Here is a 27,555-nt window from a genome sequence, read left to right as displayed (position 1 = left end):
AAAGGATAACTTTTCCTTCTTCCTTTTAACCCTATAACACCCGCGCACATGATGCTGCGATGCGCTTGGGCAAGCAGTGAAAAGGAATGGCCTTACCGCTGCGCCCCATGAGGGGTGCTAATCTGCTTGCACATTTCCCGTGTGCCCGTTTGGTCACCCGCCCAACGAGCGAGCGAGTGAACGAACGAATGAACTAAGCAGCCACCCCTTTTCATGGCCCCTCCCGCGCGATCCCTTTCTCCCCACTTATTTTTTCGTCTTTTTTTTTGTAAAGAAAAACAGCTTCGCGATGTGCACCAATGTGTGGATAAATGCACACACGAGTGAATGGCATACCTTTGTTTTATTTTGCAATCTTTTGACACGAACCCCTTTATTTTCTCTTCTCATTTGTAACGTACCCATGGAGCACCTTGCGTGGCACTGCGAATGCTGCCAAGTCGAATTTTTGGAAATGTTGCCAAAGAGGTTAGCAAAAGGGGTAGGCAGCGTGGCTGGATGGCACGTTTGCGCAGACCGAATGGGAGAAGTGGAATCTATTTTTGTGAAGCCCCAGTTGGCCGCTTTATTTTTGCCACACCGAGGTGAATCTTCGCAGGGGGGGTGGATTGACTACCCTATTGGGAGCAATTCTGATAAATGATCCCGCTACCCCTAAGATGCAATGTTAGAAAAAAGCGCTGTATTTATAACGTATGCAAAACTGCCTATCCGGATGATGAAGAGAAAAAAAAAATGAGCACACCATGATGAGCTAGCGCGAAGGGGTTTACGCCCAATTGGGTCAGCACCCGGAAGTGTGCGGCGTCACTTGTGGGGAGTCAAAAAATGGATATTCGAAAATGTAGCAAATTTGTGGGATGCGCCTCCCAAATGTGTAGCCACTTCTCCTTGTGGCGTATACAACTAGGTGGATGATGCCAACAATGTTACATGTACCCAATTCGCGAGGATGAATCTTTCCCTTTTAGGGTGGCGCTGATGGGTACTAAATCGCACGAAGAACCAAATGCGCCTTTTTCTTTTATTAACCTTTGGAACAATTTAACATTTGCTAATTTGAACAGTTTACAATAAGGGGAGTAGGGTGGGGGTAAAATTACAACGTTACAAAAGTGTGTGTTAAAAATGGGAAAAAAAAAAAAAAATTCACGGGGAAGGAACGCCCCACAATGGGCAGCCAAATTGGGGTAGTCCCCAGGGGAAACTCCATTTTGAGGGGGTTCCCCCTCAGCAGGGGTGAAAACGGGAACTGCTTTCCCGCATGGGGTTTCTTCGTGCAGGTTTACACTATGTTCTGCTTTGCTTTGCTCTGCTCTGCACTGATATGCCCTACTCTGCTTCCTAATTAACGTCGCGCTAAATAAAGCCGAAGCCCTCCTTGCCCTCCATGATGGCCCTGATCAACTTGCTCCTTAGCAACTCCTTGGAGGAGTACTCAGGCAGGTCCAGCTGGTTGAAGCAGGTGTGGGCGGTGGGGAGGCGGTCCTCGCCGTAGGCCCTGTAAATGATCATCTTCTGCGCACCCCTCATGCCCATGAGATTTTTAAAACCACCAAGGGGGACTCTACTCGTTCCTGTAACGAACTGTAAGAAGGAGGCCTTTTTATTTTCATCAAATTCTTGGAGCACATCCCATAACCAAATGATTTGAATCGAGTTGGGCGAGTAATTATGGTACTCTACATTCTCCTTCAGGTCGTTTAGGTCAATGGTGGGAATGCCACTGATGAGCAGTTCTAACTCTTTGTCATCGAAAATGGAGATCAGTTTGGGCTGAATTAGCTCCTTGAAACCATCCATAAAGGCCTCTAACTGTTCCTTTATACTGTTGGTTACTTTCATCTCGCATAGAAGCTCAATGTACTTGTGTTTATTTTCATCTGTCACTGGGATGTTTCTACCATTGGGGATGAGGTCAATAACTTTTGTTTTTCCAAATTCGTCAATTTCGGTGCTGAAGTTGATTTCTAAATTTAGATCTTCCAATTTGTACTCTGCAATTTTGATCAAACTGTTGTAAAACTCAGGGTCCACCGACTCTGCGTCCGCTGGGAGGATCTTCCTTCCAAGCATGTGCTTATAGAAGGACCTGCAAAAATAGGCATCTATCACTTGCCCATCATAAATAGCCTTCGCGATAAATTTACCCACAAATTTGAAGAAGTGCAAGTGGTCCGGGTTAATATACGACAGCGGATTTGGGTGGTTAAACTCGCTCTTCTTTCCTTCCCGACAGAACAAAGCATAATTGGGGTTAAATATTTCTTTGGCTAGTATAGAGTACCACTCTCGAGTCAACCCTCCTGCATCTACTCCCTCCTCATTTTTGAAGGTGACTACTAATTTTCCTTTTAAATCATTTCCAGATTTGTTCCTCAGCTGGTAATACGAATCGGTGAACACCTTTTCTCTCCTGATGTTCAAACGTATTGGCTCGCTCCTCACCCCGGACTTGAGGTGTTTCAGTTTCTTCCTCAAATAGTGCCTCTTGTTTTCGAAGTTGATGCAGGAGGAAGTCAGCTTGATGAGCGACTTGAAGTTGTGGTGCAGCAGAATTGGCGTTTGCTTGATCAGGCTGTTGATCACCCTCCTGTTTATGTACACGAACTTGATGAGCTTCTTGTGCCGCCCGTTGATGCTTCCTGCGCTGTCCTCCAGCTTTATCTGTATGTACTCGTCGTCGTCCAGGTCGCGGCGCTCATAGCGGTCGTGGCGGTCGTAGCGGCTATCACCGTTATCACCGTTATTGCCATCCTCATTGGCGTCGCCGAACGCCCGCATCAGCATCTCCTCTTCCGCGTCCTCCCCCTCGTACTCGTCCGCGTAGGGCCCCACTTCTCCACCCCGCTGCTGCGCCGCTTCCTCTGTGTGGTCACCATTTGGGGAACTGCTACCTCTGTTCCTTTCGCCTATGGGCGATTCACCGGGCTTGGCGCTCTTCTTCGGCTCTACGACTCCTTCCTTCTTCCCCTCCTCCGCGTCGCTGGCAAGGTACCCCGTCATTTCTTCCCTTTTGCTGATCAGGCCATCGCCATCGCCGTCGCCACCGCCACCACCTGCACCTTGTTGCCCCTTCTCCCCACCGTCATTCCCCAGCTGCTTAAAACCCGCTGCGCTGGCGTCCGCTTCCGCCAAATGCGCCATGCTAACGTCCTCCTTCTTGGGCTGTTTGTGCTGCCCCTCCTTCTGCAACTCCTCGTCCGACAACGCGCTTAGCTCCTTCTTCCTTTTCATTTTATTGGAAACGTTGCTACTGACCCGGCTGCCCGTGTTGAATTTACCCGATTGGAGGTCCCCCCCCGTGTTGGAATCACTCGCCGACCGCTTCTCCTTCTTATGATATATGCTAATGTAAAAGGGGCTATCGTCATAAGCCAGCTTCTCATTAATTTTTATACTTTCAATATTTAAATTGGCGACTTTTTTTTCCAAATCTTTAAATTTTTTCAACTTGTATTGGGATACTAGAATGACTTCTTCTATGAATAGGTAGGCCTCCATAAGTGGTAGGAGGTAGTTTAAAATGGTTGGGGGGGGGTCATCTTCATTATCTTTCTTCTTCTCTTCCACGGGGTTGCTGTTAGCGTTCTCTGCTGCATTTGCTCCACTGCGTGGGAGGGGTGGTTCTTCTTCCTGCTGCGGGCTGCCTGCAGTCACCGAGTTGGGGCTCCCTTGTTCTGACGTTTCGCTGGAGGAGGAATCTAGCTCGTAGAACGATTGGTTTATCTCTCCTCCGAGTGGGGCTTCCCCTCGATCGTTCTTTCCATTTGTGCATGGGGGGGTGGGCGCGCCGGGTACTGCTCCCCCTTCTACCACGTTGCTCTCCCCCTTTATGTGCGACGGCAGATGTGCACCTCCATCATGCTGCTCCGCTTTGCCCTCCTCTGCGGGGAACTGCATATTGCTCCTATTATTGTAGGTAAATTTGTAGTTCTTATCTATCAGGGCGTTATTGATTACCTGCATGGCTTTGTTGAATTCTTCCCACAGCTCGTCGATGTTGATGGAGAGGAAGAAATCGGCGCAAATGTCAAACTTGGTTTCTTCATCTGCGCTCTTTTTTTCCATCGCGTGGTGGACTGCCTGGTCGGTACGAGTGGCGCCACCACCTGCGGGGATGTCCCCCAGGTTAGCTTCTTTACCCCCCGGTGCGGCATCTCCAGTGGATATTGTCCCCGCATTGTGCGGAGCAGTCGTGCTGCCAGCACTGAAATCTAGGACACTCTTAGAAGGGGGGGTGCTGATTTCCTCGGCGCTGGAATTTCTACTAACTTCACTTCTGTTAATCAGATTGTCAATCAAAGAGGGGGCATTAAATAAAATGGTAATGACTCTATAAAAGGCAATTAGCTTCTGCTCCAAGCTATCCGAGTGATCAACTGCGTAAACGTTAAACGTCCTGTTGTGAATGGACTGGATGATTTTTTTCAAATCGTAAATGATTCTCCTTATTAAAACATGCGTATGATATTTCAACGTTTGTATATGCCATTTCTTCAGCTTGTAGTGCGAAAAGAACAAGACCACAATTTGCGTGAGGGAGGATATGTCCTGCTTGTGCACTTGCTCGAGGTTATTACTATTAGCAGGTGTGTTCGCGTTACTGTTGCCGCCGCTACCGTTGCTGTTGATCCATAGGAAATTTGTTTTGTAGTTGCAGATTAGTTTGCTCAAATTGCTCAGGGCATCTGCCGATATGACTTCCAGGAGGTAAAATGGCCTCTTCGTAGAATCCTTCCTACTACCGCTGCTACTACTGTCTGGCTCATTTTGTTTTACATTTCTGATGCTCATTAGGAGCTCTCTGTTAATCTTGGATGAGGAGTGGTAGAACTCCCTCAAGTTGCTGCTGTGCTGCCTCTGTTTTTTGCCCTTACCCGTTGTGGTGTTCCTCTTATTGCCGTTGTTGCTTCTTCCGCTCCGGCTATCACTCGTGTTGTTTAGGGCAGCCCCCTCGTTGTTGTTGCTCGCATCGTTGTTACTGACGTCTTCGCTCTTTTTCGCCCCCACCTCCTCCTCATTGTTGGCATTTTCCACGTCTAGGAGCTCTTCCAAATTTTCCGTGTACACCCACTTGGTGAAGTTGCTATACGTGTGCCACTTCTTCCCGCAGTTAATGAGCAGATTGAAAATGACCGACAGCAGGTGGCTCATCAGTTTTTTGGAGGTTAAATAGATGAAGGAGTTCAGCAGCTTGAAGAGGATATTAATTGGGTACTCATTTTTTGACTTATCTCCTTGCTTGGCGTGATCCATTTTTGCGCTCAGCGCCAGCGCGTGCGGGCTGTTTTTCTGGTCCATCTTGGGTCGCTTCCTCTTCAGTTCGTACTGCAGAATGGCCGCCTCGTCGTCGTTAATCTTGTTGGCGTTGCTTTGTGAGGGGTTCACCGGTTGTTGCGAAACAACTTGTTCTTCCTTTTTGCCGGCCAAAGAGTGCGCCCCCTCTGGAGACCCCTCCTCCGGGAACGCACCACCGCTGGGGCCTTTCCTCGACTCGCCATTTCCACCCCTCTTCTGCCCCACAACTTTATGTTCAATGATATCCTTGGGCACGAAAAGCGCGGGGTGCACGAGGAGCATGGAAAAAAACGAAGTAATATGTGGGATGGTAATGAGTAGCGACTGCACCTGTTCTAGGACCCTCTCCGCAGACACATACGCAGTTGTAAAGTAGTTATCCGAAAAGAGCCCATAATTCTTCTTATTCACATTATGGTAGAGCATTTTAGGAGGAAAATTAACAGCCTGCCTCAGAGCTACCACTCGAGGGGCATTGTTCTTCCCATGCAAGTCGACCGAAGCTGACCACAAAATGCTCATAAATAATTGCAAAGCACAAATCTTAGTCTTCTGATAGGAACAAGTTAAATTGCAAAACAAAGTGAACATGATCTTCTTGTTTATTTCTTTTTTCAAAAATAGTAATCTGCAAATGTCAATCAGGGCCTGTGATGATACGGGTTCTTCCAAACACACATACAGGGCGTTACCTTTGGAGCTTTCCGCATCTGCTTTATTCTTCGTGGGAAATAAATTCTTTAAATATCTACTTAACGTTATATCATCTTCTTTCTCTGCAAACTTGTCGTCAGTGAAGAGGCTGAAATTTGGATCGGCATAATTCAGTCGGTTTTCCTGGTTAATGAACAGCCTCGTTTCGTTCATACCGTTGTTTGCACTGCCGCCACCCGTGTTGTTGTTTCCGCTGCGGTGACTTGCATTCAGGTGGCCGCTCCCGCCGGCGTTGCCACTGCTGCCCGCGTTGTTCCCCCCATGGGTACTCATCCCGACATGGTTGCTCATCACGACATGGTTGCTCATCCCGCCATGGCTTCTGCTCACAGCATGGTTGCCCATCCCGCCATGACCTCTGCTCCCGCTGTGGCCGCTCATCCCTCCATTGAGATTACCACTGCTGGCGCCCCCGTGGCCGCCTTCTCCACCCGGGTTCGTCGGAATGAGCGAAAAACTGGCGCTGATGGTCCCACTGTCAGAGAGCGGCAGGTTAGAAATGGCCCCGTTGAACGATCGGCCACCAAGAAAGTGATCCAAAAAACGAGAAACGGTCAAACTGTCATAGTTTTCATGCCCAGTATTAATCATAATTATGGGGTTGTTATTTTCGTTGTATGTTATCCTGATGAAGTTGTTCCTCTGCGACCCTGTGGTCAGAGGGTTCCTCAGCGATGCGTTCAGGCGCCTTCGGTTGTTGGCATTAGCTCTGCTAAGCACATTAAACAGCGTCCTGTTGTTTCGCGCATGCCTGCTGCTGCCGCTGCTAATTACCGGCACGTTGTTGTTGCTGCTGCTGTTGCTGTTGCTGTTGCTGTTGCTGTTGCTGTTGCTGTTGCTGTTTTCGCTGCTGCTCATGTTGTTCAGGTTCGACACGGCGTTCCTCAAAACGGTGTTCGTTATTCGCTCCTGAATGTCATTTCTGATTGTGTTTAACCTGGCGGACGACACATGGGCGCTGTCCGTTTGCCCGTTCGCGCTCGATGCGCCGCTGCCACTGACGTTGTTGTTGCTGCGATTGGCGCCCTCACTAACGCCAACTGCGTTGGTTTCGCTCGCGCCAATTCTGCTGGCATTGATTTCACTTGCGTTCATTCCGCTGGCGTTAGGTCCACTGGAGATGCCTCCGCCGCCGCTCGCATTTCCTGAGCTGCTTCCTCTAAAGTTGGCACTCGCATCCGCGCTGTCCCCTTCGCTAACCGCGTTGGCGACGGCGTTCTGCCTGGGTCGATTACTACCGGTTAGCAAATTCGATCGGCTGTTCAACACCACGAATCTTAAATTTCTTGCCTCCTCTATCATTTCCTCCGTCAGCGTTCTTATGAATCTCAAGCTCGCGGAGGACAGCACGTCCCTCCTCAGCTCCGGCGTCAGAGAATCTATAAACGCGATGTTCGTTTCGTCCTGCGTTTCGTTTCGCTGGCTCCTGTTGCCTATTATTCTCTTCTTGATTTCTGCGCGCACGCTGGACGGCAGCGCTTCCAGGTAGCTCTTCTTAATGCTGTTGTAGATGAGCAGGTTTTTCTCGCCCTCGCTTTTCGCGGGGGTTTCCGGGTGAGCGGTTGTTTCCCCCTGGGGGGGGGCTTCTTCGCGGGGGGCACTCTCCACGTTGGTTGCACTTTCCATATTGGCGGCACTCTCCACGTTGGCTGCGTTTTCCACGCTGGCCGCACTTACCACATTGGCTGCGTTTTCCACTGGGAGGCCATTCCCCTCAACTGTGGCATCGCCATTATTCGCCCCCCCCTGCACCGTTTCCACCACCGCTTCCCCCATCTGATCTGATAACGCTCCACTGCCGTTGTTACCCGCGGCGTTTCCTTCCACATGGGCAGTTGCAATCGCGCTTGCGTTGGGATCACTACCGCTGCCATTTTGCTGATCAGTTAGCGCGTCGGCCGTTTCGTTATGGGCACCCGCTTGCTGACCGCCCGGGTGCGTCCTGCTAAACTCCTGAAATTTAAGATACTTCTTATACAGCTCTATGGAAATTTTTTTACCGTTTTGGGTATTCTCCTGTGCCAGTTCGTTTACACCCGCTAGGGTGATGTTCTTCAAATGCTGGACGATAATTTCGTCGATCAAATTGTTTGGGAGTTCAATGAGGAAGGACCTATCCACGTTTAGCAGCTGGAAGAACTGGCCTTCGTTTATTCCCAAAGCGCAGCAGATTATGAGCAGCGATTCGATTCTCAACACGTTGTCGAATATTTCTTCGTAGTTAATGTTTTTGTAGTCCTCCTCGTTGGGGATACTTTCGCCAGGGTGGTCATTCTGCTCGGCCGCTTGGTTTGGGTCAGCTGCGTTGCTCTGCTCTGCGCCCATTATATCACTGCTGGGAACATCTGGGCTGGAATTGCCGTCATACAACACGGCTTCGAACGGTGGGTCGGCCGCTCCACTTGGTGCAATCTCCGCTGGGGCATTTTGACTGGGCGTGGAATCCGCCTCAGGCGGAGCAGCGCCGTTATCGCGTGGTTTTTCTTCCCCTTCGGTGTGGCCCTCCGTGTGTCCTTCCACGGGACCTTCCACGGGACCTTCCGCGTGACCTTCCGCGTCGTTTTCCACGCCGTTTTCCACCTCCTCCCCCTTCAAAGGCGCTTCCCCTTTCTGGGGGCCACCTCTTTTCGCCTGCTCCTGTTTGCCGGCCTTGCCCCGCTGCGCTTCCTTCTTGCTTCCAAGTTCTTTCTTCTCCTCTTCCTTCCTGCGCATGCTTTGAATTATTTTTTTTTTCTCCTCCAGTAAATTCTCGATGGGTAAATTTATATGAACCTTGGGAATGGCTTTGCACAGTCTGTTGTACATCATGTTGCAGATGCTGCTTTTTAATTTCTTGTCGTTGTCGAGGACGGTGTCGGCAAGGCAAAACTTTTCTTCTTTCACTCCCTCGTTCTTTTCCTTGATGGTGTTCCCGCTTTTGATTTTATTCGCTAGGGTGTTCATCTCGGCCGGCGCGTCGTTGCTGCCCCGCTCGCTGAATGCGTCCCCCACGGGGGCTTCCCCGTTCTCTGCGCTCATCACATTTGAGCCGTTATTTGCGCCGCAAATCGCGCCACTAATCGCGCCGCTAACCACACCGCTATTCGAACCGCTAACCGCCTCCGCCGAGCCCTCGCCCCTGCGACCCAAGTCGTTCAGAGTGGGACTCGAATTCCGCGTGTAGTTAATATTATTATCGCTGATGTTGTAGTTCCTAATAATGTTAAACAAATTTCGAAGGCTGTGGTTCGTTTGGTTGATGCTTCGGACGGAGACGTTATTGGATCGCATGCTTGGAGAGGTGTTAAACATCGGGGGGGAATAAAAGCTGTTGACTCTATCTAGATTCAGGTGGTAGTATGTACAGCCACTTTCGTGCAACATGTTGGTGGGGTCATATGCGGCGTTCTCATTTGATATGCTTCCACTTATGTTGAAATCTTCGTTGATTCCCATGGGGATGTTAATGCTGTTATTTCTCACACCGTCGGGGATGTGCACAGAGGTGCCCAACATGCTATTCAAACGTTCGTTTCTTCTTCTATTTAGGGTTAGCAAATTGGAGCAAAGGTTATCCATTAGGGCAAATATGTTGGTGCTCGTTGGGGTGTAGTTAACAGGCCCGTAATTCTCCATGCGGCTGCTTAGCAGCGTTCCTTGCTCCCGATCGATTAGCTCCATGGGGGCGGCCTCGACGGGGGGCAACCCCATCGGGCTTGTTTCGTTTGTGGGAACTACACTGGGGGGGGCTCCATTTGGGGAAACTCCACTTGTGGGCACCCCATTTGAGAGTGACCCATTTGTGGGAAACCCACTCGGAGGTGCGTCCACGCCGATCGCACCGGCACCGTCGCCTTGGTCAGCAGTAGCCCCACTGGGCAACCCACTCGCGCTGCTCTTCACCGCGGAGGGGTGAATGGTGCCCGTTTCGTTCAAATACAAAATGCTGTTATTCTCTCCCAGCAGGGTATTCACATCTCTGTTATTGCTGTTGTAAAAATGGTAGTACAAATCTATCAAGTTGATGTCATTTTCGTTTACACTCGTCCTGCTTGTGGTTGCCTCGGCGGAAGGGCTCTGCATTTTATCAAAGGCACCGCCCGACTCACCCTTCTTCCCGCTTTCCGCTATTGAAGCATTGGCGCCTGTGGGGGAACCACCCTTTTTGTTTTCCTCCTGCTTAGTAATAGCAGCAGCTGTGCTCCTAGCAGCGAGTTTATTATCTGCCCCTCCTTCTGCCCCTCCTGCACCATCTTGCTGGTTAATCGCAGCCACGCTGTTCATTTCGCTCTTAATCACATTCCCGTTTGCAACCGCGTTTACGCTTTTATGGGTCCCTTGGTTCATGTGCGGCGGGAAAAGAGTCTCCCCCGGGGTGTCGCTAGCTGGAACGGGGAGGCCGGGGTCCGAACGTGCGTTAACGAACGGGTTGACATTATCACTGCTAACTAGCGAATTGACATTATCACTGCTAACTAACGGGTTGAAATTACCACCTTGTATGCAATTGTAAGCACCATTTTGGTCTTCCCCATTATTCATGCCCACGTGAATCCCGTTAGTCGCCAACTCATTCTGCAATTCGTTGCATACGCCTTTGTTCTGCGTCGACACTTCCGCATCGGCGGTCATCCCGCTGGGGTAATCCGCCGTATCCTCTACGTTTGCCATATTAGCAGCGCTAGATCCGTTCATTCCGCAGGCACCCTTTTTCACTTCCGATGGGGAATCCGCATGGGGAATGTTCAAACGGTTTGATATCCCATCTGGGGTGGTGCCAATTAGGTCACCCTGGATGGCCTCGCCGCTGCCCATTTTGTCATCTCCCCTGTGAGCTCCATCCGGGTGGGCATTTTTATCTACACCGCCACTGCCATTCTGGGAGGAGCTCCCCCCGTTGTTATCACCGCCCAGTTGTGCGTTTTCCACATGGTCATCACCGCCCAGTTGCGCTCCCCCCACGTTAAGAGTGCCACTCGCGGCTCGGTTGTTGTTCTCCCCCTCGTCCATGTAGTCATCGTTATACTCATCTATATCGTCGTTAATATTATACACGCCATCCTCCTCCATGAGGATGTCCAAAATTTCGTGCTGGTTTTCATTGCAGGTGAGGAGGGAATTGTTCACGTTCATTTCTGTGTCGATTAGATCCGCGTTGTTATTCGCCGCTCTGACGTTATCATCCGCTTGGCTAATTCGGAAGGCGCCGTTGTTTCCGTTGATTTCTTCTTCATCCTCATCTTCGTCGATTTCTTCCTCTTCCTCGTCGTCATCATCGTCGTCGTCGTCATCATCATCGTCATCATCGTCATCGTCGTCGTCATCATCATCATCATCGTCGTCATCCTCGTCATCCTCATCGTCATCCTCGTCATCCTCATCGTAGTCCTCCGTTTCGTCAATTTCTCTAATTCTATGGACGCCCTGCCCTTCATCCATATCGTTGCTGCTGTCCGAACCGAGCTCCAAATTCGAAACGATGTTATTGTTGTTGTCCCCCATGTGTGACATGTTCTCCTCATTTTCGTCCACCTCATGGGGGAGCAATAAATTATTGGAGTGATCATACAGGTTATCTTCGTCGATGACGTTTCTATCTTGCACGAGGTAGGCGTGTACATGCAGGCCTCTATTAGCATCATGTTCGTTTCCGTTTCTGCCTCCGTCATCCTCTTCCTCCTCCATGTCGATTTCGTCGTATTCTTCTTCCTCCTCCTCCATGGCTTCATCGTCGTCCTCCTCGTCGTCTTCCATATCGTCGTCATCCTCCATATCGTCATCGTCGTCCTCCATGTCGTCGTCGTCGTCGTCCTCCTCTTCGACGTCTTCATCCTCCTCCTCGACGTCTTCTTCGACGTCCTCGTCCTCCTCATCTATATCTTCTTCTTCTTCTTCTTCTTCCTCCTCCTCCTCCACCTCCTCATTGGTGTAATCCCCCTCCGTTTCGTTCGCCCCCTCGTTAGGTGAATTTTCATTATTCTCATCCGTGTCCAAGTGCGCGTTGCTCAACGGGTTGTTACTACTTCCGTTGTTGTTGCGCCTCTGTTCGGAATGCCCCTCTCGTTCGTTGTGCAATTCTGCGTTTCTTCTTCTTCTTCTTCCTCTTCTTCTCCTCCTTCGTGGTCTATCTTCCGCCTCGCCAACGGCATCTACATCGTCCGCTTCCTCCACCTCGTCATCTTCCCCCTCTCCATGCGCTGCCGCATCCGCTTCGTCTCCCGCGTCCTCTTCACCATCATCATCCGCCTCGTCGTCCGCTTCATCATCCACCTCGTCGTCCGCCTCGTCATCCACCTCGTCATCCACCTCGTCATCTACCTCATCGTCCGCTTCATCATCGTCGTCATCTGCATCGTCTGCGTCATCCGCATCATCCGCGTCGTCTGCATCCTCCGCGTCGTCTGCATCCTCCGCGTCATCCGCATCATCTGCGTCCTCCTCCGTGTCCTCGCCATCCACCATGTCAACGTAATCGTCGTCCATCTCCTCCTCATACTCATACCGAAGGTCATCCTCCTCGTTACTATCGTCATTATCAAAAACGAAATGTTCCTCGTACGAAACATCCGAGTCGACTGAATAGGGGATGTCCGAGCCAGCCGAGTTGTTGTTGCTTGAGTCAGATCTGAAGCGTACGTAGGATGGATTTAAAAAAGTTACGCATGACAAATTCTTTCTTCTCTTATTCCTCTTGATTTTTTTAATTTTTTTGTTTTTCCTTTCATTTAGCTTGTTCAATTTTAGCATATACAGCTTGTTGTTCTTCGTTTTTATGGGGTAACCCAAAATGGGTGCGGATGTCAGCACAGACAAACAGCGAATAATGGAGGTGGCTGTGTTGGCGAAATCTTCCTTCGTGTAGTCCAGCTTGTTTAGCAGGCTGCACAGCGCCATGCGGAAGAGGGCCAGCTGCTCCCTGCTGTACGTGAACGCTTTGTTGCCGTCGTCCTTCTTCTCGGCCTTCTCCTCCTCGTCGTGGTCCTCGCCCCCTCCGCCGCCGTCACCGCCGCTGCCACCGCCGCCACCACCGTTGTGATTGCCTCCATTGTGATTTCCGCCGTTGTTACTACCTCCATTGTGATTGCCTCCGTTGTTATTACCACGGTTGTGATTGCCACCACCTGCATTACCACCGCTCGGATTGCCACCGCTTGCATTACCACCGCCTGCATTACCACCGCTTGCATTACCACCGCTTGCATTACCGCGGTGGTTTCCCCCGCTTCCGCTTCCCCCCGCGCCACAGTCCCCGCAGTCGTCGCTGTCGTCGTCGCGGTTGGGGCCGCCTCCACCGTTCCCGGCCTCCTGCTCCTCCTCGCCCTTCTGTGCAAACTCCAACACCTTGGAAATGTACTTGCCGCTGCCGAGCAGGTGCTTCTCCTCCAGCAGGTGGCTGTTCTCTATTTTGATGTTCTGTTCCTCGTTGACCAGCTTGTACAGCAAAGCACTCACCGCGTAGGAGAACACATCGATGAGGGTGGCGAACACGTTGTTGTGCCATTCGGGCGATGCTTTCCCAGACGGTTGTTCCTTCCGTTTCTGAAAAATGCTATACACCTTCAGGAGGTGCATAATTTCTTGCACCACCTTCTTATGTACATCGTAGCTGGAGGAGTGGATGTCAAAAATGAGCTGAACAAAATTGGCTATATGTTTAACATAATTTACATTTTTAAATTCGTTGCTGTTTAATAGGGACTGGTAATGGTAATCCGTGCACTTTGATTTTTCCTCCAATTTTTTTGGCGAGTAGGTCGTGTGGATGCTCGGGTGGCTCAGGCATATAAATTGGGGCAGTATCCGTTTGAACAGAAATATCAGCAGGGGGGTAAACACCAGGTTGTTCGGGGGGTTCGCGCTGAGGAGATGGCCTGCGAGCAGCTCCTTCTCCCGTTCGGTGGGCTTCTCCTTCTCCCGTTCGGTGGGCTTCTCCTTCTCCCGTTCAATGTGCTTCTCCTTCTCCCTTCCCCGGTCCTTCCCCCTCTCCCTGCTGCCGCTGCCGCTACCGCTGCCACTACCGCTGCCCCTCTCCATCAGAAACGGGAACAAGCAGCTCCTAAACGTCAACTTGGATAAATCGAACAGGGCATAGTACTGCAAATAATTCTGCAAGTAAAACTCCGAAATTTCTCGATACGTATAGGGCGTATTGGAGGCCAACTCCGGCTTCGCCAGTTTGAGCACTGCAGACGAGCTTTCCACTGCTACGTGGTTATCTCCGCAGGGGGGGTTTGCGGCCTGTTCGGGGGTCCCCTTTATGAGGGCGTTCAAATCGTCGCCACAACTGTTGTGGTTGCCATTTGGTGGGTAAACTACCCCACAGCTGCTGGAAAAAACATCCGCACAATTTTTACTTCGACTCGATGTGCCTTGATTTATTCCCGCTGCAGCCAATACAGTGCTGCCCATTTTTGCCTCCCTCCCCTGAGTAGTGTTCACCTGGAAGGGGTGAGCAAAAGCAGCCGCGTCACTGTACTGCTGAGCGTCCCCCTTACAACCCTGCACAAGCTCATCATAATCGTTCAGAAAAAAGGTCTTCATAATTTTTTGGTTAAACGAATTGGGGACCTTCACCAAATAAACGATCAAATGTTTAAACGTTTTAAAAATTAAGTTAACAATGAAGAGCATATTATCTGCAGTCAGTGCGAAGGGGTACATCACCTTGTAATCTAGCTCGGCGTCAAAGTCGGCATGTGTCCCGTAGATCTCCATTAGCCTCTTGTTAAACTGTAGCCGTTCCTCCTTTTCGCTGAGCTTTACTAGCCTCGTTTTGCTTTGGATGATGGTGAACAGATTTAAAAAATCCAGCAGAACGGCCAGGATGTAAAAGTTGTAAAAATTGTTCTTCAGGAAATACTTCCGCAGGTACTTGGTGCTGTTGGCCGTTTCGGAGAGCATGTAAATGGATTTTATATGCTCCGGGATGGGCAGCAGGTTGAGGTAGAACTGGCCGCCGCCGCTTCCATTTCCACTTCCGCACCCAACATTGTCACTGCCTGCGCCGCCTTTCCCGCTCCCCTCCCCGTCGGGGGGCGCCCCCTGCTGCGCACTGCTCTCCCTCGCCGACTTGCCCTTCTTCTTGCCCAGCTGGGCTGCGCCACTGGGCGCGCCGCTGTTCGTGGCGCTTTGGAAAGCACTTCGCCCTTCTTGGTCGAGGTCCTTCCCGCAGTCCTTCCCAGAGTCCTTCCCGTAGTCCTTCCCGCCATGCTTCCCCCTTTTCGCCCCCTTCGCAACTTCGACACCATTACACACACCTGTGTGCACATTTCCGCCGTTCCTTTTCTCCCTCGTTTGCTCGCTCGCCAACCCCACTGCGCTATGCGCGCCAACCGTTTCGCCAAAACCATTGACGGAAAGGAAGTCTGCCGCGTCGCCAACCTGCTGCTGCACATCACTCGCTTCTTCCTTCTTCACATATTTCAGGTTCGGAAAAAAGCACAAACAACTCAAAATTTCTTCATACATCTGGGGGTTCTTAAAGATGAATGGATATAATGCCTCATTCAATTCGCTCAATGATACACCCAAAGCGTTTGAAAATTTGTGGTCCTCTAGGACCTTCAAGTCATCCTTCCTCATGAAGCACTTGACTGGGATCCCATGACAGAGGAAGTAGGACTTGAGGCTATATTCAATTCGGTTGGCGATGACGTAATTGTCGGTGAAGCACTGGATGAGGATGTTTATCAGGATGATGAGCATGTCCTTAAATTTCGCTTGTTTCGAAATGGTTAGGAGAATTCCAAGTCCGCTTCTGCTGATGTTGTTTAGGATCAACTCGTTCACGTCAACATGGGGGGTGCACTTCTGTTCAAAGGGGCCGCCATTATCCTGCTGCTCATTCATTGTGACATTGGGGGGGCTGCACATTCCCTCGGTGCTTCTATCTCTAGGGGGTTCCATAACGTTTCCGACACTGATGGTGGTCTCCCTTTTGTGGAGGTCCCCTCGGGAAAGTTCCTCTTCTCTGCTGGGAAATAACTCCTCGCTTGGATTTTCCCCTGCTGCGTTGGGCCTTCCGTGCGCGCTGCCTCTATTATCAAGCGGGTTCTTCCCCCCTGCGCGCATCCTTTCCATCTTCCTTTCCTCCAGCTCGAACACCTTCCTAAAGTTCCTATACACATTTGGGGGCGTATACGAAATGAAGAAAATGACGTTGCTGTACGTGGTCGTCAGGTACTCAATTATCTGCAAAATGCTCATGCACAGCTGTGCGTTGTAGCCCTTGAAGAAGTACAGCGTGTCGATGCATATCTTTATGATGTTGTGCTGCTTTTCCGCGGAGATGAAGCGGACGTTTTCGCTCATCGTTTGGACGGCTTGCGTGGTTTGCACCGTTTGTCCTGCTTGCCCTGCTTGCCCTGTTTGCCCCGCCTGCACCGCCTGCACCGCCTGCACAGTTGCTACGCTCGCGCTGGTGGGCGCGCTCTGGCCGAGATTCTTCTTCTCACTCTGAGAGGTGGCCTTCTCCACTTTGCCGCTGGGCACATTTCTAACCAAACCGGAGCCGCACTTCTCGTCATTCGTTCTTTCCTCCTTCTGTTTCTTCACTACCTTCCTACTCTTGTCGTTGAAATTGTGCAACGAGTAGTTAATAACAATTTTGTACAAGCACATGAACAGGGGGGTGTAGATGCACGGCGGCTTGGAGTACAGCGAGACGTATTTGTTTTCCTCATTCTCCTGTGGCGAATAATTGATGGCCGTTTTCTGATTCACCTCGGCAGCATCTGTGTCGGCTAAGTTCCAATACGGAATGAGCATGCCATACGTTTTGATATTTTTATTTATGACCAACCCTTTGTTGTACATGTGGTTTATTATTTTTTGTTCCTTCTGGGGAGTCTCCGCTTGGCAGTTATTCCCTGCGGTGCCGCTATCGCCAACGTGAGTGGAACCGCCACACGTTGGATGCACGTAGTCGTTATCCCTCTCATCGCAAAGGTGAGCGGCATACTTTTTGTGGCTCCCATTTTGCGCACACTCATTCGCATCCTCCCTAGGAGCACCGTCAACACGGTTGCTATGTGCACTTCCAAGGGGGGGTATCTGGCCAGTCAAAAGGGCGCCCTGCTCACAGGGGTCGCCATTGGTTAACCCGTTCTGCTGCTCATTCGAGATGGGGGCAATCCTACTTGCTGCCCCTATTTTGTTAAATTTTCTCTTCCGTTTGTTCTTTTCCTGATTCCTCTTCCCCGCATCGTTGTCATTGGCGGACGCTTCGCAACACCCCCCGTGTGTGTTGGAAAGCATCTGTTCATCACTCGAGCCAGGAGTGGCGAAACAGTGTTGGGATATACTCTCCGCTAGGAAGTGGTTAACATTCGCTTCCACGCTCTTCACATAGGCCCCGTTAAATTTGTGCAAAAAGAAAATGCAGTAGTCCAGGATGTTCCTATCTATATGCAAAATCAAATTTCTCGCTATGGTGTATTTGTCAATAATATTGCAGAGGGTGAAAAAAAGCATGTGCAGGCAAAAGTGGTAGGAGTAGATTTCCATGTCCCTCTGCGACTCGTATATGACATCTAGGTCTCCCTTAATATACTTGGTTCCGTAGATGCAATTTTTGGGATCATTCGAATCGTTGGCTAGCTCTGCATCTGGATGATTAGCATGCTCCTTACCCTTTTTGTGGTTATTTGTGACTGAATTTTTGTCATCCACGATGTCGCTGCCTGGGTAGAAGGCCGTCGTCGTGTTGTCATCGCTGTGGTTGCTAACGTCGTAGTTGCTGTTCAGTTGGTACTCTGCGAGGAATTCACTCACCGGGTTGCCCGCTCTGCCTCGGCCGTTCGCGCTGCTCATCGGGTTGTTAGAACTACTCACCAGCATGTTGCGCACGCTGCCCAGTGCGCCTCCCCCGGAGGGGCCACCACTGGTGGGGATACTCTGCGGGGCGCTGTGCGGGACGTTATGCGGGACATTCTGCGAAACGTTTGGCGCCATCCCGGAAGTGCTGCTGGCCGCCCGACCCGCGTCGCTGCCCAGCTGGCGCCCGCTTCCCACTGCGCCGATCGCACCGCCACTCCCCACATTGGCCTCCGCGGTTTGCGCCAAAATGGGGATCACTCCCCCGGCGTCGCTGGGTAGTCCACTCCTACTCTGCGCGAATTTGCCTTTACTTCCATTTTTGTTGTCCTTCTTCTCGGGTTTCCCCCCCCCGTCATCGCCATTCTTCACGTTTTTATTCTTCCTCTTATTAACGTACATAAACAAGTGGTGGCAATGGTAGAAGGGTTCTATAGGAAACGCCTCATCATTCTTCAACATTTTTATTTTCTTCGAAATGTTCTCAATGAAGTAGTACAAAATGATGATCTTCACATCTTGGTGGTTGAATATGCGGCTTTTGTTGGTGTTTTTGTCCTGAATGGTTTTTCTATAATGGTCCAGGAGCAGCTTCACACTCTTCTTGTCAATGTCAACGAGGAGGAAGCTCAGGTAAAGATTCGTGTAGCCCCCTTCATTAAACGGAATGGTTATAATTATATTTATGAGCATGTTAAAAATGTACTTGTAAATGAGTTGCCTGAGCAGGAGATAATTCTCCTCGTCCCAAAATTGCTTTATCTCATTCTTCTCTTCATATGTGAGGAAGAGATTCTTCTTCAATAGCTTCAAATAGTACTGGAGGTAGAATATCATGTTCCTCTTGCTGTTGGGATCCATAACCGTTTGGTAGTAGTACACCCTTGCATGCGTGGACTTTGCCTTGGCTTCTTTCAAAATTTCGAACATGAAGGGGAACTTCTCCAGCACGTATTTGTCATCTTTGTGGAAGATGTCCTCCTTGTCGTTTCCATTTTTGGGGGCATCACTTGGGGTTAGCGGCGGTGGGGAGGTATTCGCATCTGTGGGATGGCCCCCCCCAGTGGTGCTGCTCCCATCGACGGGGTTCCGCTCTGCTGCAACCTGCACCGCGTCATTGAGTTCCTCCTCGCTGGCATTCTCGTTGACCCCCAATCGGATGTTGTCCACCCTTCTGTTAATAGCCGTCGAATTCTCGTTCTCATCGCTGCTGTTGTAGTCAAAGTCGTAGTAGGGGGGCCTCCTGCCCACGCCGTTCTTCCTCTCCCCAGGGAGTTTATCCCTCCCTATGTTGAGGAAGAACTCCTTCTCCTTGGCCTTGTCCAAATAGTTCAACGTGCAGTCGAGGTCCGTGGTGCCGGAATAATTGAGGCAGTCGTAAATCGTTTTTTCGTCGAAGCCCATTAGGCCCCACTCCTCCAAGATGTTCACGTGGGGGTAGTTAAAGGCGTCCTTCTCCCTCTCCCTCTCTTTATCTTTATCTTTATCCTTCTCCTTCTCCCTCTCCCTCTCTTTATCTTTATCTTTATCTTTATCCTTCTCCTTCTCCCTCTCCCTCTCTTTATCCTTACCACCGACGCTCCTCTTATCTCTGCACTTCTCCTTCGCCCAGAAGTCGATGATCCTCGGTTCCACTCCAACCGAGTGATGAATGAACTTCAAAATGATCCTCAACATGGTGTACACCACATTATTGTTGAAGTTTATGTAAATATTGTTCTTCCCCAGATTGCCAATTTTCACGCTGGTGCTGTTGATGTAAGTCAGCCACATGAAGACGTTGTTGGTTATTTCGCACTTCACCGAGCGGATGGTGTTAACAATGTCGAAGTAGTCCAGCGAGAAGATAAAGTTGTTGTTGTACGTGAAGGTGTGTTCTGACGCGCGTTTTGCGCTTTGCGGGGGGGTGCTACTGCTGCTTTCCTCCTTGGCATTTCTTCCGTCGGGAAGAGCGTCGCCACCTTTTTTACTCTCCTTGGCAGCACTGACCGAGTTGATACCTTTGCTAAGTTCCGCAGCGTCATGTTTTTTTTTTCCCTTGGCTTCGCCCGAATTGGGGAACGCGCCCACGTGGGAGTTCTCCAGCGCGGCCGCCTCCACACTGCTCTCGCTTAACTCGTTTGGTCCTTCCATGTGAGGGGTTAGCAAATTGGCCTCTCCACCAGCGCCGTTGTTGGGAGTTTGCACGCTCCCGCTCGCGAGCAATGGGTTTACCTCTTCAGCCTTGCCATTCGGAGCGGCCCCATCACCACTGTGCGTATTAGCGGCTGCTCCCTCCGCTGCCGCTTCCACCGCCGCTTCCCGCGCCTTCCCCTGCGGGGAGAGGCTCTCAAAGTCGTTGTGCAAGCGCGTGAGGGGGTGTAGCATCTTGGTGCAGAAGAGCATCAAGTTAAACTTGCCAATGTTGATGAGGTTGACGAAAAAGTCCAGGAAGGCGCTTATCCCTTTGACGACGATTTGGAGGTAAATCTTAAGGCTACTCATATCCGCGTCAGCATAGAATTCCATCACCCGGATTACGTACCGAACGAAGAAGGTGTTCGTGCAGGTAAAATTCTTGCTGATGTGAATCGGAATGTACGTAACGTAGTTGGGCCTCGCGTTCTGTTTGTTCTTCTTCACCTCCCTCATCTCCTTCTTCTTCCTGTAGTACAGCGCCAGCAGGGATATGTACACGCTCATCACATAATTGAACATGTTGAAAATGAAGTCAAACGTCCCCACTTTGTAGAGCAAATCTAGGAAATAAAAGTAGCTAATAAATTCCAGCTTGTTATCTGCCAGTAGCTTGTGCAGGATGTTTATGAGCTCCGCGATGTACTTCACCGTTTTCATGGGGCTGTAATGTTCTATGCTGATGCCCACTGGGGAGAGTTTCCTTTCCTTGGGTGTTTCGCTCGCTCTTCTGTTCTCGCCCGGGGCGGCGTTGCTGCTGGTTGGGTTGTTCCACACGTTCGTTTTGTGATTCCCTTCGTGGCTCATTTCGCCAGTCCCTTCGCCACCCCCTTCGCGACTCGCTGCACGACTCGCCTGGTTCCCTTCGCCCCGCTCGTTCGCGCCTTCCTCGGCGAACTTGGCAAAATTGAAGCCGCCGTTGTGGTGGACCACGCGGAAGGTCCCGTCCGCCTCCCGCACGCTGGTGCAGATGTACGACTTGTTGTACTTGCTCAAGTCGCGGCTGGGGAGGTCTCCCTGGGGGTCCCTGCAGTGGTGCGCCTCCTCCTCCTCCACCTCTTCGGGGGGGCTTCGGCGCGCGGCCACATTTACCCTTACACTCGCCTCTACACCTGCAGTAGCACCTCCACTCTGGTGGAGGTCCTTATTCGGCACCACCTCGATCAGGGAAAAGTTAAAGTTGTATCGCTTGAACAGAATCTCCTCCATGTAAAACGGCTCGGGGTAAAAGTTCTCTATCTTCTCCACATGGTGGCTGGTGAAGGGGGTGTACGCGTAGTCGTACAGGTTGAAGTCCTTCTGCTGCGCGTCCCTTTCCGCGCCCCAATTGGCACTGCCACAGTGGGGGAGGTGCTCCTTCGTTGGATTTGCTTCCGCGGTGCCCTCACATGGGGGAAAATCCATCTTCGTTCCGACCTTGGGCCATTTCTTGGCTCCGCTCTTGCACGCGGTTGCCGCTAACCCCGGCGACTGCGGGTGCTCCCTGCTGGGCTCGCTCAAGTAGCTGACCTTCTCCGCCGTTATGTGGTCGGACAGCACGCTGTACAGATTGTTCACGCCCCCCGCTGCGTTTCTCGCCGCGCCCCCGGCAAGGTAGGGGTTCTCCTGGATGGGCTTGCTCACCACGGGCACGTTCATCATGCACTTGGTTAAACACCGGATGATGCACAGGATGTGCTTCTGCTGAATCACGTTGTAGAATATGTAGTTCGGGGTGGGCTTCAGTTTCAGCTGCCTCGTATGGCAGGCTAGATTGATCATGATGAAGAACTTTTTGATCACCACTAGGAGCGATCTGAGGCTTTCGCACAGGACGTACTTCGAGTCATACGCGAGGCGCGTGTGCAAGTGGATGTCCTTGTCCTCTATGTAGTAGTCGTTGTATTCGCTCTTAGCGGCGTCATTTTCATTACGGCCAACGCTCGGATCGTTATTTCCCCCCTGCTGTTTGTTCTTCTCCGCAACGTGGCATTCCTCACAACTGCCGCCGCGGTATGCTGCGTACATGTTGGCGACGCTCTGCGCGTTTAGCTGGCTCTTTTCGGCGCCGGAAGAAGCGGCCTCAAAAGGGTTGCCGCTCAACAGGCGCGCCTCCTTCACAGCGCTGCACTGCGCTGCAGCACCGTTACAAAGAGGGTGGACTGCCACCGCCGCGTTGATGCCATTTCGGCTGCTCGCCAAGTTAGACGCGGTTCTCTTCCTACCCGTTTTACCCCCGACAAGTGAGTCCTCCGAACTTGAAAAGTATTTCTGAAATTTGGACTTCTCCTTACTTTTAAACGTCACAATGTCGGAGGGCAGCTTCATACTTTTATGCACAAAGGTGTTAAATTCAATGAGGACCTGCGAAAAGGTGTATCTGTAAATGGCCTTATACACCCGGTCTTCGTTATCCAATCCGCTGAGATGATCCGTCCTTTTGTAATCATCCGCACTGTCGTGGTCGCAAATGATGTGGGTTTTCCCCTGGCCTTGGTTCAACACGTACAAGTTGTTATTAATAGAGTAGCAAAAGAGGGAGCGACTCGATCCGAACAAATTGTACAGCAAATAGTCAGATTTATTTTGGCTGTTTCGAAGTGTTCTCTTGATGTGTTCATGAATGCACACCTTATCCTTCAGGTGCAAAAACATATTCTGGTTGGAGTCATTCGTCTGGTAAAAATACAACGTGAAGTAAAAGTCGAACACGCTCTCTATCGTTACGAGGACGTCTGAAAAGATTTCCAAAATTTTTCTGTTTGACAATTCGGACAGGTCGTACAGCTTCTCCTCGTTGCTGTAGAGCCCCTTCGCGTCGGTGTAGGCCGAGATTAGGAAGTACAAAATGTTGAACAGCTGCGTGATGTTGCAGAGGAGCAGCTGGTTGCGGTCGATGAAAGGCCCTGCGAAGTAGTCCGTCCGCTGGTACTTGCTTCCGCGCTGGGGGGGCTTGCCCGCCGCTCCCACAGATCCAGGCGCTTCACTCATGGGAGTGGTTCTTCCCAATTCACCCGCCAGTAGAGCGGACCGCTTAACCACCACAATGTTGTCACCCAGGTCGAAGTAACAACAGCCCCGGAACAACAAACTCACATACTGCACATACGAAACGAAGTTGCTGTAGTTGTACAGGGGATAAAGGAACTGATTGTACACATTCTTAAAGGAGGCATACAAATAGATCTTCATCACAAAGGTGTATATCGAGTGGTACTCGAAAATGTGAATGTAGTTGGGAGGAAGGCTTATCAAATTGGTGTAGGCCATCAAAAACTTCAAACCGTTTAACTTCAAAAATGATTTAACCCAGGAGGTCTTCATATACGAAAGGATGCACCGACACAGAATCGATAACCTGTCTAGGAAGAAGTTGTCCCGTCTATGTTTGTACCGATCTATATTCAAATCCTTCAACTGCACGTGGTGCAACTGCTTTGCAGAGGCCTCTACATACTTCTGTACGTAGTCATAATCCAAACATCGCCAGTAGCCCAAGTTTAACCCCTCCAAGTACAGCTTCTTCAATAACTTCACGTGAAAGGAAAGGAAGTCTCTCATCACGAAGCCGTAGTTCTCCAGCTCGTTGATGATGTTCCCTATCGAAACAGCTATGTCCCCAAATCGGTCGAAAAAAAAATAGTCTATTTTTATTACATAGTGGAACAGGTTATATATGGGGGAGTAATTCAACTTCCTCATGGCTGACTTTCCAATGCTGTGAATAAACATTAGGGAGAGGAGAGACGGGACATAGATCAACACAGTTTCGTCTTTCAGGTTATCCTCCACTATACTGTTCAGTAGGATGTTCAGGAGGCCCTCCTTCAACAGGGTAGACAAAATCGTGGGGTCTTCATATATGTGTTCATATATAAAGCCTAGTATGTAGCCGTACAGGCAGAGGCCAAACTTGTGTGGGTACTTCAAAATGTACTTAATAATTTTCACGGAGATGTAGTTGTTCGTAAATATGTCGAGCAGCGTGTCCGTTGGGGAGTAGCCCTTGAGCGCCAGGTTCAGCGCCTTGATTATCATCTTGATGATCTTCACCCGCTCTTCATAAATGTGCAGCTTCCACCAGAAGGCGAACCTGTTCAGCAGCGTCTCCTCCGAGGCGCGCTCGTTGATGTCGTACGTTTGGAACAGCCGCACTAGCTTCGCGTTGCGCCGGGAGAAAAGGCTCGCCTGGGGGGGAGGAGCGGCGCAGCCGGCAGAGCCGGCGGTCACAACTTCGGCGTTCCCTTCGTTCGCTTCGTCTGCCCCCCCCGCTGCTTCCGCTTCGTTCGCTTCGTCCGCTGCTTCCACTTCTTTCGCTGCTTCCACCTCTCCCACCGCTTCCACAAAGGCGCGGTCGTACCCGCGGTAGTCGAACGGCTCGAAGTAAAACCGCAGGAAGTGCTCCCGATTCAGGTGGTAAAAGCTGTCGGACATCATAAATATTTCGTACTGGAAACGGGACAGCAAAATTTTGTACAGCTCCTCCTCGTTCTTCGCCGTGAAATAAAAGTTGGGCGTGAAGTCCAACAGCGTCTCCATAATCCTCAGTAACAAATGAACAATGGGCAGATTATTCGTGTAGCTGTCTTGCAAATACAGGGGGAAAAACTTCAGCGTGTTCTGCTGCGCGATGGTCAGAATTGGGCAGGGCTCCATAATGCACGTGTGGTACAGAGTTAACAACTGTAGCATCATGGACACCTCCTTTTTCTTCTTCTTAAAATCTTTAAACTGTTTTTTCGAAATTTTTATAAATTCACTTTCCCCATTTTTCTTGCACTTTTTTATATTGCTCACGATTACCTCTTCACTTATGTAATTTTCGTACTGCGTTTCTTCCTTAAATCGGTTGCGGTCCCTCGGGTGGCTGCTCAGCCTGCTATCCGCGGGCCCACCGCCCAGCAGGTCCACTTCGTCCATGTTGTTCATGAAGTCGAACAGGTTCAGGTTCCTCACGTTGGGTGGATTCCCCACGTTGGGAAGGTCCTCCACATTGGGAAGGTCCCCCATGTTGGGAAGGTCTCCCACGTTGGGTAGCCCTCTCACGTGGGTGGAATCCCCCTCATTATTCGTGTCACCTTCGTTGCTCATGTAGTCAAAGATGTTCAAATTTTGCACACTACTTATCCCCCCGCCGATGGGGGGGTTGTTCAGAAAGGGGGGCATGGCCCCGATCACTCCTGCGGGGTCGTCTTCTCCTCGGAACGCGTCCGCGCTGAATAGAGAACTATCGTTGGTGCCGCTCAACTGGTTGGCGGGGTTTAACTGGTTGGCGGGGTTTAACTGGTTGGCGGGACTCATCTGGTTGGAGCCGCTAAACTGGTTTGAACCGCTTAACTGGTCGGTGCCGCTCATCTGGTTGGCGGTTTGCGCAGCGGTCGGGCGAATTCCTCCCTCCTCCTGAGGTACATCCTGATGATCATTTGCGTAATGCGTTGCGGCCTCCTCATGTGGGGGGGGGCGACTCTGCTGCTGCTGCTGCTGCTGCCTGGGGGGCTGCTGCTCCATACCTTCGTTCGGCAGGAGCTCACTCAGGGAGCTGTAAATACTGGCCCGCGCGATGATAGCACCATTCCTCCCTGCAGTGTGTACACTCCCGCCCTGCAGCGAGGGGGAAGAAGTGCCTACCGCCTTCTCCTCCTGAATTTTTTTTACATACAAAGTGTTAATATCATTGGTGCTGTACATCTCCACTGGGCTCTCGTTCATAATGTGCAGAGGGCAGATATCCTTCTGAACGGTGTAGGTGGAAAGAAAGTAATTCAGGTAGTACTTAAAGACGCTGATGAATAAGCCGCTATGCAATCGGAGGCCCAAAATGTCCGACACCACTTGGTAGTGAAGGTGAGGCTCTATGGCCGTCGTGAGCAGGTCAAATATTATATGCAGCGTGTTAAAGGCAATAAACTTGTGGTATTTTAGTAGGTACAAAATTTCCTGTAAAAATATGGTATTGCTTGGGATAATTTGGGGATACAAAATGGAGTTAATGGATAGGGAGCCCGATATGATTAGGTACCTCAGGTTGAATAATTTCCTTCTGTACTTGGGACATATCAATCCCATGTAGATCCTTAACTTGTGTCTGAGGTCGAACGTTTTCTTTTCATCCAGTTGGTACTTGTTCACGATGGTGTCGTATGCCTGTTGTAGGGCTTTTTTCGCGTTTTTGTAATTTACCTCCTTGGGGAGGACGGACGTGAAGGGGATCTCGTGATCCTCCACGTTTATTGTGACAGTGTCCAGGTTGAGCTCATAATCGATAAGGTCCAGGAGGTACCTATTATCTATTTTGCTGTACACGTTCTGCATGTAACGCCTGTCTGAGGAGTCATGCAGGTAGTAAAGCACCAAACCGGAAATGTAGTTATTATCGTTTATCCTTCCAATGTCGCTATTAATATATGGGTGTAAAAAACTCGGCACCGGGATGTTAATTAGCGCTGACAGGATATTTACAATTTGATTTATTTTGTTTTCATTTTTCTTCGTTTTTTTTATAAACAGGTAGTATATGTTCAGAATTTGCGCCGACAGGATGGAGATCTTCGGGTTGAAGCTCCACAGCAGCACGAGCAAATGGTCCAGCGAGTTGTACTTCGACTTGCTTAGGCAGTTGTCCAGGATGTGATACGTGAACCGGAGCATTTGCTCGACCAGCAGGTCGGGCGGGACGAACGGTTCTGGCGGGTTTTCGCCCCGCAGTTCAGGGGTTTTATCGCCCCGCAGTTCACGGTTCTTTTGGTTAGGCCGTTCATTCTCTCTTTCGCTCGTCTTGTCAGTGTTACTTTCGCCGGCCTCCACACCTTCGCTGACACCTCCGCTGATAGCCCCCCTCGCGATGGAGGTCTCCTCCCGACTCAACTTGTTATGCACGATGTACCTCTGCAGGAGGTCGTCGAACCGGTTCAGCACGGGCGCCCAGGCTATCAAGTCTGACTTCAGCCACACCCAGTCGACGAAGGGAAACAGGTGGTCAATCAGGTTCTTCTCGTCACATGTTGACAACACGTGGATGAAAAATTTCTCCTCCTCACTGATCTTGTCTAGCATAAGTATGTAATTGTCATCCTTCGGTATCTGGATCTTCATTTTGCTTTCATAATTGGCACTATTTTTACGTTTCCTTTGTTGCTTTGTTCCTTTATTGCTCTATTGCTCTATTGCTTTGTTGCTTTGTTCCTTTATTGCTCTATTGCTCTATTGCTTTGTTGCTTTGTTCCTTTATTGCTTTGTTCCTTTTTCCTTTTTTTTTTTTTTTTTTTTTTTGGAGGGGGTCTACCTATACTGCGGCATCACCGTCTGCAGATGTTCGAACAAGGCGGCTGGCAGCGCGTCCCCTCTTTCACTTGAGAATTGTCGCTGCCTGTAAGTGAGCTTCCCACGTATGCACTCTTCCGCACGTGGGGTAAACTTCACTTGGGGGAGACACACACGTAATGGTAGGCGTATTACAGCTCCTAGGCAGATACAAACTTCCGTACACACACAAAAAGGGGGGCTTTTCTCTCCCGGGGGGGGGGGAAATAACTTCACGCAAAAAAAAAAAAAAAAAAGGAAAGAAAGAAGAAACGAAGAGATGAATAAATGAAG

The 27,555-nt window shown here is 50.3% G+C and overlaps 1 protein-coding gene across 1 annotated transcript, besides 20 other annotated features; it reads right to left on the bottom strand.

Annotated features, from left to right (window-relative positions):
• Positions 1-1,013: 1,013 nt before the first annotated feature.
• Positions 1,014-1,046: a microsatellite.
• PVX_089055 (hypothetical protein, conserved) lies at positions 1,038-27,170 on the bottom strand. The gene has a single exon (XM_001614852.1). It carries the CDS (start codon positions 27,052-27,054, stop codon positions 1,360-1,362), a length of 25,695 nt encoding a protein of 8,564 aa, XP_001614902.1. The 5' UTR covers positions 27,055-27,170; the 3' UTR covers positions 1,038-1,359.
• Positions 4,922-4,944: a microsatellite.
• Positions 5,420-5,459: a microsatellite.
• Positions 5,701-5,732: a microsatellite.
• Positions 6,932-6,959: a microsatellite.
• Positions 10,086-10,105: a microsatellite.
• Positions 12,131-12,155: a microsatellite.
• Positions 13,599-13,642: a microsatellite.
• Positions 15,238-15,272: a microsatellite.
• Positions 17,063-17,172: a microsatellite.
• Positions 17,974-17,995: a microsatellite.
• Positions 18,208-18,230: a microsatellite.
• Positions 18,368-18,398: a microsatellite.
• Positions 19,260-19,288: a microsatellite.
• Positions 19,861-19,890: a microsatellite.
• Positions 21,024-21,056: a microsatellite.
• Positions 21,255-21,282: a microsatellite.
• Positions 23,240-23,330: a microsatellite.
• Positions 24,328-24,370: a microsatellite.
• Positions 25,431-25,558: a microsatellite.
• Positions 27,171-27,555: the final 385 nt, after the last annotated feature.

The sequence above is a fragment of the Plasmodium vivax genome, chromosome 5, assembly GCF_000002415.2.
Source record: "Plasmodium vivax chromosome 5, whole genome shotgun sequence".
NCBI lineage: Eukaryota > Apicomplexa > Aconoidasida > Haemosporida > Plasmodiidae > Plasmodium > Plasmodium vivax.
This window is presented reverse-complemented; position numbering and strand designations above follow the sequence as displayed.